Source organism: Grus americana, chromosome Z (genome assembly GCF_028858705.1).
Source record: "Grus americana isolate bGruAme1 chromosome Z, bGruAme1.mat, whole genome shotgun sequence".
NCBI lineage: Eukaryota > Metazoa > Chordata > Aves > Gruiformes > Gruidae > Grus > Grus americana.
In genome coordinates, this window is record NC_072891.1 from 10,593,284 (window position 1) to 10,605,587 (window position 12,304).

General features: G+C 43.2%; 1 protein-coding gene across 3 annotated transcripts in view; it reads left to right on the top strand.

Annotated features, from left to right (window-relative positions):
- DNAI1 (dynein axonemal intermediate chain 1) overlaps positions 1-12,304 on the top strand; it is a 157,361-nt gene that overhangs the window by 36,159 nt on the left and 108,898 nt on the right. For all 3 annotated transcript variants that reach the window (XM_054810416.1, XM_054810418.1, XM_054810417.1), the window contains 3 exons: positions 1,729-1,813; positions 2,544-2,661; positions 4,714-4,757. In XM_054810416.1, coding sequence (XP_054666391.1) covers positions 1,729-1,813; positions 2,544-2,661; positions 4,714-4,757 — 247 coding nt within the window. The remainder of the gene's footprint in view (positions 1-1,728; positions 1,814-2,543; positions 2,662-4,713; positions 4,758-12,304) is intronic.

The following is a 12,304-nucleotide window of genomic DNA, read 5'->3' on the forward strand; positions in this document are numbered from 1 at the left end:
CCACAATAATTCAGATCAAGGCTCTAAACACAGGTGAATGTGTAAGGAAGGGTAAGAACACAGCAAGAGTATATCTCAGTCCCAACTATTCTTCCAGCCTTCAACTATTTTCAGCTGTTTCTTAAGCTTGATGTGCTTTGGCATGTAGATGGCAGTACTTGTTCAGTTTTCCTTGAAACCATGTAAAATTCTTGCATCTACAACACCTTTGACAAGGAGTTGCACAAATGTGTCATCCTTCCGTAAAAGTCACCTGCTTTTGTTTATTTTGAACTTGACTTCCGCTAGCTTCACTTGATACCCCAACTTTTTGTATCAGAAGAGGCAGTGAACAGTCAGTCCCTGTTCATCCTCTCTGGGCCATTTAGGATTTCACAGACCTCTCTCGTCTTCCCAAGCCATCTCTTCCCCAGACTGGCAAGAAGTCCCATGCTACTCAGTTTTTCCTGGTACAGAAACTGTTCCAGACTTAGACCATGCTTGTTGCCCTTCTCTGAACTTGGTTCCAAGTTCTACTTTATCCTTTCTGAGATAAGAGAAGATGACTGCACACATTACTGAAGGTGTAGGCAAATTATTTATAAAAGGTGTTGCAGATTATAGAACTGTGTGGTTTTTCTCCTTTATCCTGTCACCTTTATGTAGTCCTTTGGGTTTCATGCTCTTGGAAGCAAGACTCTCAGTCTCCCTTGAGTCTGTGCAGAGCCCATGAAAGAAGCAGAGGGCTGGGACGCGCATAACCTGAAGTCACGTTCTTGGTTCTGACTGTGACTGTGTGGTGTAGTTTTGGCAAGTCATTTCACTTTTTATTTTCATGCTCAGGGCACTCTCTGAGCTGTGTCAAGGATGACAAGTTTCTTTTCAGTGTTGTTACTGTGGAGGAAATCATGCTGTGCTGGCAGCCATCAGTCCCTAGCAGAGGTTTGAAGATGAAAGGCTTTGAAACACTGATGGGGCTTTGGGACAGTGGCAGTAGATGACGATTCAGGCCCTTGGAGCAGCATGCTCTCAGAGCACTTTGCATTTGCCCTGGCATTCTCACATCATTGTGCAGAGTTGTGCTGGCATCATCCTCATGGCCCAGCAGAGTCTGGGGACTTTTAAGCTCTGTCCTTCCAGTTGCTGGCACTGAGGCTTCTTGTCCTACTTGCCAGTTAATCCAGTTTGCATTTTGCTAGTGATCACATATACACACACAGAGGATAGAGAGCACGCTCACACAAAAAATAGTTAGAAATAAAGTTTAGTAAGAAGATGGTTACAAGACTGTGGTGATCAGGCACAGGGCTCTGTCAGACAAGCATACCAACCAGCCACCTGCTGACAAGCAAACAGCCCGTTACGCTTTTTTCTCCATTTGTCCATGGTGCTTCTTCCCCCCTCCACCTGGATTGTTTCCTTACTCCACCCTTGCCTCCTTCCATATCAACAACCTGCCCCAAATTACTGTTTCCCCTTTGGTCACATTTTTGCTATGTCCATATCAAAGTTTGCTATTTCTGGCATAGTGAAGTACTTCAGCTCAGCTGTGGATGGCACCTTGTTAAACTTATAATAAAGTCATTGCCTTAATTCAAGTACCCTTATCATTAGGTGCTGGTGTGAGGAGCTTCAAATTATCCTGTATTCAAGATCAAAGGACTCAAGTTTTTTCAGTCACACAAAGTCTGAAGGACTTGTAAACAGATAGGAAATACATTTTCTCTTCCTTGTTTTTCTTTTCAACAGAGTGATGATATAAACAAGATCTCAAAGGCTGCTAAAATAATGGAGCGGATGGTGAATCAGAACACATTTGACGACATTGCACAAGGTACAGCCCTGCTGGGAGATGCCTCTGACTCAAGCCAGAACCCCTGCAGATGAGTCGTCACAGCTATAGCAAGAATGGAATGGAATGGACAGAGCTAAAATGAGAAGGGCTAGGAACCTCCTGACTCACGCAAGGCAAACAGGACAGCAGACGGTGGGCATTCAGAAGGCATGCCACATCAGCCCTGCTCTGAGCAGGCTGGTGCCAGCGGACTTGGTCAGCATTGCCCTCCCCGTAGCATTTCCCTCCCTCGGCAGGTACTTCTCTCCTGGATGCAGGTGCTGGTAACAGCAGCCAGTGCTGAGCATCTCTCTGCTGGCATACAGGTCCCAGCCATGGCAACATACTCAGTCTTGATGTTATTTTGCAAGGGTTTTGGTATCTCTGCTCAGTTCCCTCCTGAAAGGCCTCATGTAGCTCCTGGAGTGGCCTGAGCTCTCTCCTCACTCTGGGCTTCTGAGAAAGTTCTTCTTGTTCATCCTTTGTCTGCTTTTAGATCATCAGAGTTTTTTTGCGTGAGGACTTGGTGCTTGGTAAAATGCATTTACAAGATTTAGATTCTGGTTTGGAGTCAAGACTTCAGGACTGAGACAGATTTTATACTAACAATTGGATTGTGCAGAGGCTGTGAGGATAACAGAGTGTTTTTTAAAGCTTCCCTGGCACTGCACCATGATGATTTATTTCTGATTTATTCACCAGACCTTTTCCTTGATTTTTTTTATTTTAGATTTTAAATATTTTGAGGATGCCTCGGATGAATACAGAGACCAGCAAGGAACTCTCCTCCCACTCTGGAAGTTCCAGTATGACAAAACCAAGAGACTTGCAGTTACTGCCATCTCCTGGTAAGTGTCTTTATTACAGACTTACTCTGCTGTTCGCAGGGGAGGGGAATTGAGTGTCATGGCACCTTGCAAGGCAGGGCTGGTTTCTCTGGGAACACTCTTTTGAGTAATTACAGTCAGCTGCTTTGGCAGCACCTAGACATGCCTGGTACTTGTAGATGCAAAGCACCTTGTGTAAGGCTGAATGTGCCAGGCTTGTGCCATTCAGCAAAAGGTGAAGGCTCTGTGCAGCACTAGGGCAAAGTGAGTGCAGTTAAAAGAGGAAAGAAGAGTCCCTTCTTGGGACACCTGGGATAAACATGTCGTATCTTTGGACAATATGCTATAGGAATCAATCCTGAAAAGCCCAGGGGAGAAGAAGGGATAATGGCTATATTTTTGACAAGTATCAACACAGAAGAATTAAAGGAGCAGAAAGGGACATTCCATGTGCCATTCCATGTGTCACCATAGACTATATGATGCCAAGGCACTGATGCCAGACAAGACCTTTATGTGCGATACATATTGAGTCACTGCCCAGACAAAAGCGGAATTTTTGTACTGGCATCTTACATAGTTCAGCTTACTAGGCATTTACTGTGCAGTTGACTTTTGAATATTTATTTCTGGTCAGTCCAAAACCAATCGCTGATACTTTCAAACCAGCTCTTTTTCTGAGGTGTTATCACCATGGTTATTACCATGAAAAAAACACTCATCACAAGCCTGAATGAGTCCTTTTACTTTTTAACATGCTTGAAACTCCCCAGAACTGTCTTGGTTCATGCACTGAGCATGAGACATACACAGTCAACTCCTGCCTTGTGCTCCCCTGCAGCTAGGCCTCCTTTCACTTGTTTGTGGGGCAGTGTAAACACATTTGTGTCTTGCCAAAGAAGATCTATGGAGAGACCGAGCAGAATTGCTCTGTTATTTCAAGCCACTGCAGTAATTATACTTTAATAGAGTATCAGGATGCAATTGTGTGAGAATTACAAACTAACAGTAAAATGACATGTAGAATTGGGAAAAAAGGCATCTTTTGTAGGTAGTTTGTGCTGCTTGTCTCCAGGAAAATATATGGCTCTGAAATTAGAAGAATGACTCCAAATTGCCTTATGTAATAAGCTTTTCTAATTTAATTTTTGTTCTCACATTGTTAGCAGTGACAGTGCATTTAGTGGATAGAGCAAGAGCATTAGGATGCGTAGGTATTAGCCTGAGTGAAAAAGGAAAGGAGAAATGAAAAGAGAAGTGAGTTTATTTTATCAATTCAGAATAGCAAGTCAGAGAAAGCACTTGTTAGATTATTTTCATATACATTCATGTCACAGAATTGTTATCCACTGGTTGTGCTGTTTGAGCTCAGGGACAGCAACAGTACTGACCTTTATCCCATGTAAACCCTACAGTAACTGTCCATACACAGCAGAAGTTGTAAAGAAGGTAGATGTTTTTCAAATAAAGGGATCTCAGAAAACATAGTAGATGGGTAATTGCTCATAGTCAGTATGCCTTAGCAAATACACTGTTCACTGAGTCAGAAGGGAGTTTCCCTTCCTCATCTGTGGGAATGATCATGAATTCATGAACTGGTAGCTGTTTCTTGAAGCACCCCTCATTGTTTAATAACAGGTAGGGAAAGTAAGTTTATTGGGTTGTTCTGTTGTGGTTTAGAAACTCCTTTATTCTTGCCCCTGAAAGATGGAAACTGACACATTCCTGCATTTTTCCTTTCCTCAAAGACCTCATTTTTAAAAGTAAACTTTCCATGATTATGAAATGGATAAGTAATAATGGAGATTGACATCATGTCTGTCTGCGTGCCCTTTTTATCCTTTTCATCTCCTGCTGTGGTCTTCTGATGTTCTATTTTTTAATAAATCTTGAGTCTGGAAGAAGTACTGATACACAAACTTCACTAGTGCATATGTTCAAAGGGTCAAACCCTCAGACTGTATGCAGTCCTGTGAGAATGGAGTCTGATATTAACGTGTGAAACACTGTGCCTTTCTGTGGAACTGTATGGTTAATAATAAATACAATCTTATATATATTTTCTCATTGCAGGAATCCAAAGTACAAGGACCTATTTGCTGTGGGGTATGGCTCTTGTAAGTAATGAGTGCAAAAGAATCATTGAGAGATTTAAAATATTAAACAGATGCACTGAGATCAAATCATATAATACTCTGGGGCATGGATTGCATCTCGTAGCAAGGACTCACCTAATTTCAAAGCAGTAAATTGAGATTTAACTCAAGACAGGGATTACGCCTTTACATTCCATGACATAAACATTCAGAAATGCATAGGCAGCATTAGCCATGGATTTTGGCTTATGACAGTGCTGACTCTCCCTTCAGTCAAGGACTTACCTCTAGAAGCACCACTTAAACCATTTTTTTCTTACTCAATGGGCTCTGATTTTACTGTTCCTGCCCTTCTAATTGCTGAAAGATGAGGTATATTATATTTTGCCAGAAGCTAATCATAAGAGACTTCTTTAAGAGTAAACGCGTTGCTTTCTTGTTAGGAGACACCTTCCAGGGTTGTCTCAAAGGATAAGCTCTCCAGGGCACATCAGGCCTGAATGTTGTGAAAAGGCACTTTCCCTGCTGTAGTGTCTGGGATTGGACAGGGGATAATTTTGAGTAGCAGTGAACGTAAAGTTCAGGGGTTCCTTTGTTACTCCCATGTTAATCTCTCTCCAGTATTACTGCTTTTACATTCAGGAAATGGAAAAGAATTCTAATGTGTTGATATTTTCTCACCTATTTTTGTTGTTGTTTTGCTGTATGCATTACATCTACTGCTCAGTTTATCTTTTTTTTTTTTTTACAACATGGGAATCATATCAACAGCCTTGCATTTCCTTCTGTTCAGTATCTCTTGTTGCTTACAGACACACTGACTGCTGTATTCTGAATTCTTGCCTTCACCTCCCCCTTTACTCCTGCGTAGATTGGATAGTATTGTCACTGTGAATAAACATTCTCTCTTCCATTCTCTCATTCTCTTCTATTTTCTAGCTCTACCTGTAGTGCTGACTATTGTGAATAGCTGCTTTGGCAGGGGACAGGATTCTGGTAGTTCCCCCTTCATGACAACTGCTTCCCAGGGAAATTCCCAAAGGGAGGAGACCAGTTGTGAGAAAAGTTTTCCTGGGGTCTTTCTTGCCCAGGTAGTGTTGGCTCCTCAATGTTATCCTCCCAGAAGACTACTCAATAAATTTCTCAGATCCCCTGAAGGTGCCTCTGGGACTTGCCAGGACTCTGCTCTTCTCCACTGTTAGTAGCTGCTGTGGAGTGACATTGCTGGCATTTTTATGTAGTGAACAGTGACCTTAAAGCTTCAACTTTACATCAGATGTTTTTAATTAGCAAGGGAATAGAGGTGAGTGACCAACATCCCAAACTGTTTTCAGTCTCCACTGGCTTTTTCTCACAGCTTATGAAGATCACAGCAGTACCCCACCTGCACATCTCCAGGGCATCTGCTCCTTGCAAAGACATCTCCCTAGGTCTTACCATTAACTCCGACATAAAGCAGAGAGGGGCTGAGAAAAGAACAGTATCACAAAGGCGGCAGAGCCTTCTCCTTGCTGCAAGAAGAGGACAGACTGCAGAACAGTCAGACTACAGTCATTAGATTTGTGAGAAGGACTAGATGTTTTGACTCAGTCTGTCTCCCCATTGTCTCTAGCAGGAGAGTTGTCCTTTTTCTCTGAGTGTTAGTATTTTATTTATTTAAGTAAAAGCTGACTCTTTCGTAGGGCACTAATAATTGTCCATCTGGCTTGAAATAAAGGTCAGTCATGGTATTGCAATTAACCAGCGGCTGAGAATTTCAGATAGCATGATTAGGCGCTAAAATTTTTACCCAAAGTACCCCAACTCTCGGAATTCTTTGTAGAGGACAGAAAGTGGGAGAGCCTAAGAGAGGGCCTTACCAGTAGCTACATCTTTGCCCAATAGCCATCTCAGTTGATCTGTATGTGCTTGAAAATTACAGGTGGACATTTTTGCTAGCATTCTTTGGGCTGAAAAAGTTAGAAACTATTGTGAATATTCTGAACTACCAAGACAAGTTGTTTGGTATTTATTTTAAGGGAACACCTTTTTTGAATGAACAATGAGGCTCTCTGCTGTGATAAAATGATTAGTTAAATTAATTGTTCAGAAATTTAGTGTGTGGGGGATAAAAATCTCAGCACTGGGCTCCCAGGAGATTGCTGTTATTCAGCAAAGTGATCTTGAAGTCATTCAAGTATGTGTTTCTTTTCAAACATTGGTAGTGCTCAGCAATATTCAAAAAGGCAAAACAAAAATTGATGGGAATTACTATGAAAGAAAAACAAAAATTCTAGATAAAGTGGAAACAAAATAGAAAACTACATATAAAGCAACTGTAGGAACAACAATAGAAAAATAAAAAGAGAACAAAACCATTCGTGATAAACTGACATCTTGATTACTGTGTGCAGTTCTGGCTGTGAACTCCAAAGAAGAATGTGTTACACTGTGGAAGGATTGGAAAAGGGTCCAGAAAAGGGCAGAAAGGATGAACAGAAATATATATAATTACCTTTGAATCAGAGAGCATAAACAGACTAGGACTCTTACCACAGACAAGAGAGAGACTTGGTACAGGTCCGTAGAATCCTGAGTGGCATGGAGAAAGTGAACGGAGGTCAAATGTTCATTATGACCCATAACACAAGAATGAGGGAGAACTTATGAAATTATTGAGTAGCAGGACTAAGACAAATTTAAAACAGAATAATATGATACATAATGAAATTGTGGAACTTTTCTTTCTTCCTTTGTGATGTGGAGGACAGAGATACACATGGATTCAAAAGGTTAGATAAATTCATGGAGGCCCAGTTTGCTGTGGAAGGACAAACCATCTGATTCAGTAAGTTTGTAACTGGGAGTTGCTGGAAGCTCTTGAGTACATACAAGGGAATAGACCTATATTTGCTGACATTCTTACAGTATTTAAGCAGTTGCTACTTAGTACTCTTGGAGATAAGATACTTGGCTACAGGGACCTTTGGTGTGATCCCAAATAGTCATTCTCACATATTTCTCTGTGTTCTGACAATGAAAGCAGATGGGTTGTTTTCATTTATACTAGCAAGGATTGCATTCTGCTTGCAATATTGGAATTTTTCATTTTCCTCTTAAAATTATATCTTTCTCTTGAAGTTCACTCCATCTGAGCCCTGGAAATGTTCCTCTTAGTTTGCCAAGAAGTCTGAATTGGCCTGACAATCTGTTTTATTCAGCAGGCAGCAGCTAGTCTAGAGAGCAGATTAGGATCAGCCTTTGCAAAATAAAGCATGGTGAGAAGTGCTCAGGATATTCCTCACTTTGTACAGCACAGCAAAACCTTATTGTGCTAACATCCCCTGTGCTGAGAGAGCATAAGAATCAGGCAGTGCCTTCTCACTGCCTGGCCACCCAGGCACAGGAGGACAGATACAAGCTCAAGGGTAGTAACCTCCCCACTTAGCCTGTTCAGACAGTTGTTCTAACTTGTTGCACCAAGCAAGACCCTAATGTGTGCTCTCTGGGTTGTGCAGAAGTATTCATTGTTTGTGTTAGTTCTGCCAGGGTCCATTGTACCAAGAGCAATACATAGATACAGAGGAAGGCAGCCCCTGAGTCAGTGGCTTGCCATCTAAATGGGCAAGAGATCCAGAAGACTTCGTATCCCATTTTCATAGCAGGCACAGAGGGCATAGTTCATCTTAGCCAGCTAACAGCTAGGAGCTGATTCTCTGCCCTAAGCTTCCCCTTTAGTCAGCAGTGAGAGATCAGCACATCCAAAGGCCATCCATCCTGCCATAAGCCTGGTGACCAAGAGGCTAAGTAGCCTTCTGGAAGGGGTGGTCTCTCCCCATGGACTGTACAGTAAGCCTAGGTAGAGCACCTAGCCTAGATTCCTGTCTCTTTGATGGCTAAAGTGAGGCGAGATGAATCTGGCCAGAAGAAATAATGCTGGAGTAACACAGGGGCTGGGGTAGAGCCAGGAGCAGAGCCCAGATCTTTGAGGCTGTGGTCTCCATTATTACATCACCAGTCTTTTGTTCAGCATGCATTTGGGAGCACTGCCAGGATACAAGTAACACATTTGTCCTACTGCCCAGAATAAACTTTTTGAAACAAAAGGTCCCTTGTTTACTGTGGGTCCATTTCACTCCAGTGTGGCAAGTTCTTTACAAAGAGGGCCCTACCCTCTCCCTCGCTTTTGTATCCCATTTCTGGAGTTTTCACCAGTGATTTATTTGGATGGGGTTTCTAATGCTAATGGTGTTTCTTTGGCATGAGGCAGTCTCTTCGGAACAAGGAAATATTGTCATTGTAATTTGCAATTCAGGATCTATGCTGCTTGGCTGGAATTAATTTTTATTCCCATCAGGAGGAGCTGTCTTTCTGTTTTTGTTTTTGTATAAACGAAATTGCTGGGTTTCTGGCTAGTCTGACAGCCTGCAGTGCAGAGCTCAAAAAGACTGTGATGGGTGTTGGGCTTGCATTCTGCCTTGCTGATGGGAGCACCACGAACACAAACTCAGGTCTTAATAAGCACCTCAGTTCATGTTCCAGAAGCAAGTGTGCCTCTGACAGCCTTCAGAGATGGCTTTTTATGTGCACCTCCATCTGTCAGTACATGAGGTGAGTAGGGAAAAACAGTATCTGTATGGCAAATGTATTTTATCCTACTGTTTCTTTGCATGGAGTGGTTGTAACTTGCCATTCACAAGGATGGGTGAGGAGTATGGTCTCACACCCAAAGCACTGGCAATCTGAGGTATCTGGCAAAGGTATTTACCTGGTTCTTTACAGTGCTGGGTCTGAAATGGGGCCTCAGGTAGACAGAAGTAGACTGCGTAAAGATGCCTATACTGCTCTAGCTTTCTTGTGTAAAATCAGCACGAGCAATGCTAGTACAGGATCCTTATACTGATGTGACTGCATCCACAGTAACAGCTGTTATGACTTGTGACTAAGCTAAATTGATGTAAAATCTGGGCAAGATCTTTCACAGAAATGAGCTGGTATTTAATAGTTGTTCTGAGGCTCGCCGGTGCTGAGAAGTCATGGTTAAACACTAAGACCACGGGCCAGCTCTTGCTGCACTCTCTTACAACGCAGTGACAGTTAAACAGAGGGAGACTGGATGTACTTACTGGACAATCTTGTATTTTCCCATTTGTCAAGTGCACTGCCAGATGAACATGGACAGTCTTTTATTTGCTACCCTTCACTAACTGAGACTTATGGAAGGTCATTGCAATAAGGATATTCCCAAATGAGACACGCTCAGAGTGCTTCAGAGGGAACAGGCAGAGCAGAAAATGAGCCAGGTGGCTTTAACAAGCAAGTCAAAACTGCAGCTTCTTGCTCACCTCTGTGCTTTGTAGGCATTGCTTGCTCTGCTGGAGGTCTCATTCGTCAGCAGTTCTGCCACTCTTCAAGTCAATTGAATCTATCCATCCTCAGTGCTCCATGAGCACTTAGCACTAAAGGGTGAAGTACAGCTCCTCAAGGAGCTAGCTCCTCAGTAGCACTCCAGAAAGGGTAGTGAAGACAAGATAGCAAGATGAATGTCAAATAAGATTGGCATGGTCAAGTAACATGCTCCTCTTACCTTGCAGACAGCTTCTCAGCCAGGATCTGATCCTGCACAGGCAACTGAAAGGAAGATTCATTACTACACACTGTAATTGGTGATGAGTATTTGCAGAATCAGGCATTTAAATTAGAAATCAGAATTAAAAAATGACTAGTAGCAAAACTAGTGCACATGTAGAGGGGAAATGTCATCTTGCAGGGACTGAGAGAGTATGTCTGGAGGTATGCTGTTTTCCTCTCCCTCTTTTTGTGCAAGAAGCCTGGGCCCCCTCTGTCTAGAAAGCAAACAGTGGGAAAATAATTAGTAGAGAATTCCCAATCCACTATTCACTCAAAAGATTTAATGAAAATTAAGATCAGCTCCATATTACACAACACTTAGGTTCACACACAGCCTGTCCCAAGCCCCAAAACTTCTGATAGGCCAAATACTTTGTTTTCTAGCAAATTATTTCTCTGCCAAGTATGAATTTGAGAGGCACAAGTAAGGAATTATAGAATTATAGAATTGTTTGGGTTGGAAGGGACCTTAAAGACCATCTAGTTCCAACCCCTCTGCCATGGTCAGGGACACCCTCCACTAGACCACGTTGCCCAAAGACCCATCCAGTCTGGCCTTGAACACTTCCAGGGATGGGTCATCCACAAGTTCTCTGGACAACCTGTTCCAGTGTCTCACCAACCTCACAGTAAAGAATTTTTTCGTAATATCTAATCTAAATCTACCCTCTTCCAGTTTAAAACTGTTACCACTCACCCGATCACTAGACTCCCTGATAAAGAGTCCCTCTCCATCTTTTCTGTAGGCCCCTTCAGGTACTGGAAGGCTGCTATAAGGTCTCCCCAGAGACTTTTTTTCTCCAGGCTGAACAACCCCAGCTCTCTCAGCCTGTCCTCATAGGAGAGGTGCTCCAGTCTCCTGATCATCTCCATGTCCCTCCTCTGGACTCACTCAAGCATCTCCATGTCTTTCTTATGCTGGGGGCCCCAGAGCTGAACACAGTACTCCAGGTGGGTTCTTACAAGAGTGGAGTAAAGGGGGAGAATCACCTCCCTAGACCTGCTGGTCATGCTTCTTTTGATGCAGCCCAGGATATGGTTGGCTTTCTGGGCTGTGACCACACATTGCTGGCTCACCCACCAATATTCCCAAGTCCTTCTCCTCAGGGCTGCTCTCAATCTCTTCATTGCCCAACCTGTATCCATGTTTGGGATTGCCCCAACCCACGTGCAGAACCTTGCACTTGGCCTTGTCGAACTTCATGAGGTTCGCACAGGCCCACCTCTCTAGCCTGGCAAGGTCCCTCTGGATGGCATCCCTTCCCTCCAGCGTGTCGACCACACTACACCACTTGGTGTCATCGGCAAACTTGCTGAGGGTGCACTCAATCCCACTGTCCATGTCCCCAACAAAGATGTTAAATAATACTGGTCCCAATACCAACCCCTGAGGGACACCGCCCTTTACTGGTCTTCACCTGAGCATTGAGTAGTTGACCACAACATGCAGTGCGACCATCCAGCTGATTCCTTATCCACCAAGTGGTCCATCCATCAAATCCATGTTTCTCCAATTTAGAGACAAGGATGTCATGTGGGACAGTGTCAAATGCTTTGCACAAGTCCATGTAGATGATGTCACTTGCTCTTCCCTTATCCACCAGTGCTGTAACCTTGTTGTAGAAGTCCATCAAGTTTGTCAGGCATGATTTGCCCTTAGTGAAGCTGTGTTGGCTGTCACCAATCACCTCCTTATTTTCCATGTGCCTAAGCATAGTCTCCAGAAGGATCTGCTCCACGATCTTGCCAGGCACAGTGGTGAGACTGAGCGGCCTGTAGTTCCCTGGGTCTTCTTTTTTTCCCTTTTTAAAAAATAGGGGTTATGTTTCCCCTTTTCTAGTCAGTGAGAATTTCACTGGACTGCCATGACTTCTCAGATATGATGGATAGTGGCTTAACAACTTCATCTGCCAGTTTCCTCAGGACCCTTGGATGTATCTTATCAGGTCCCATGGACT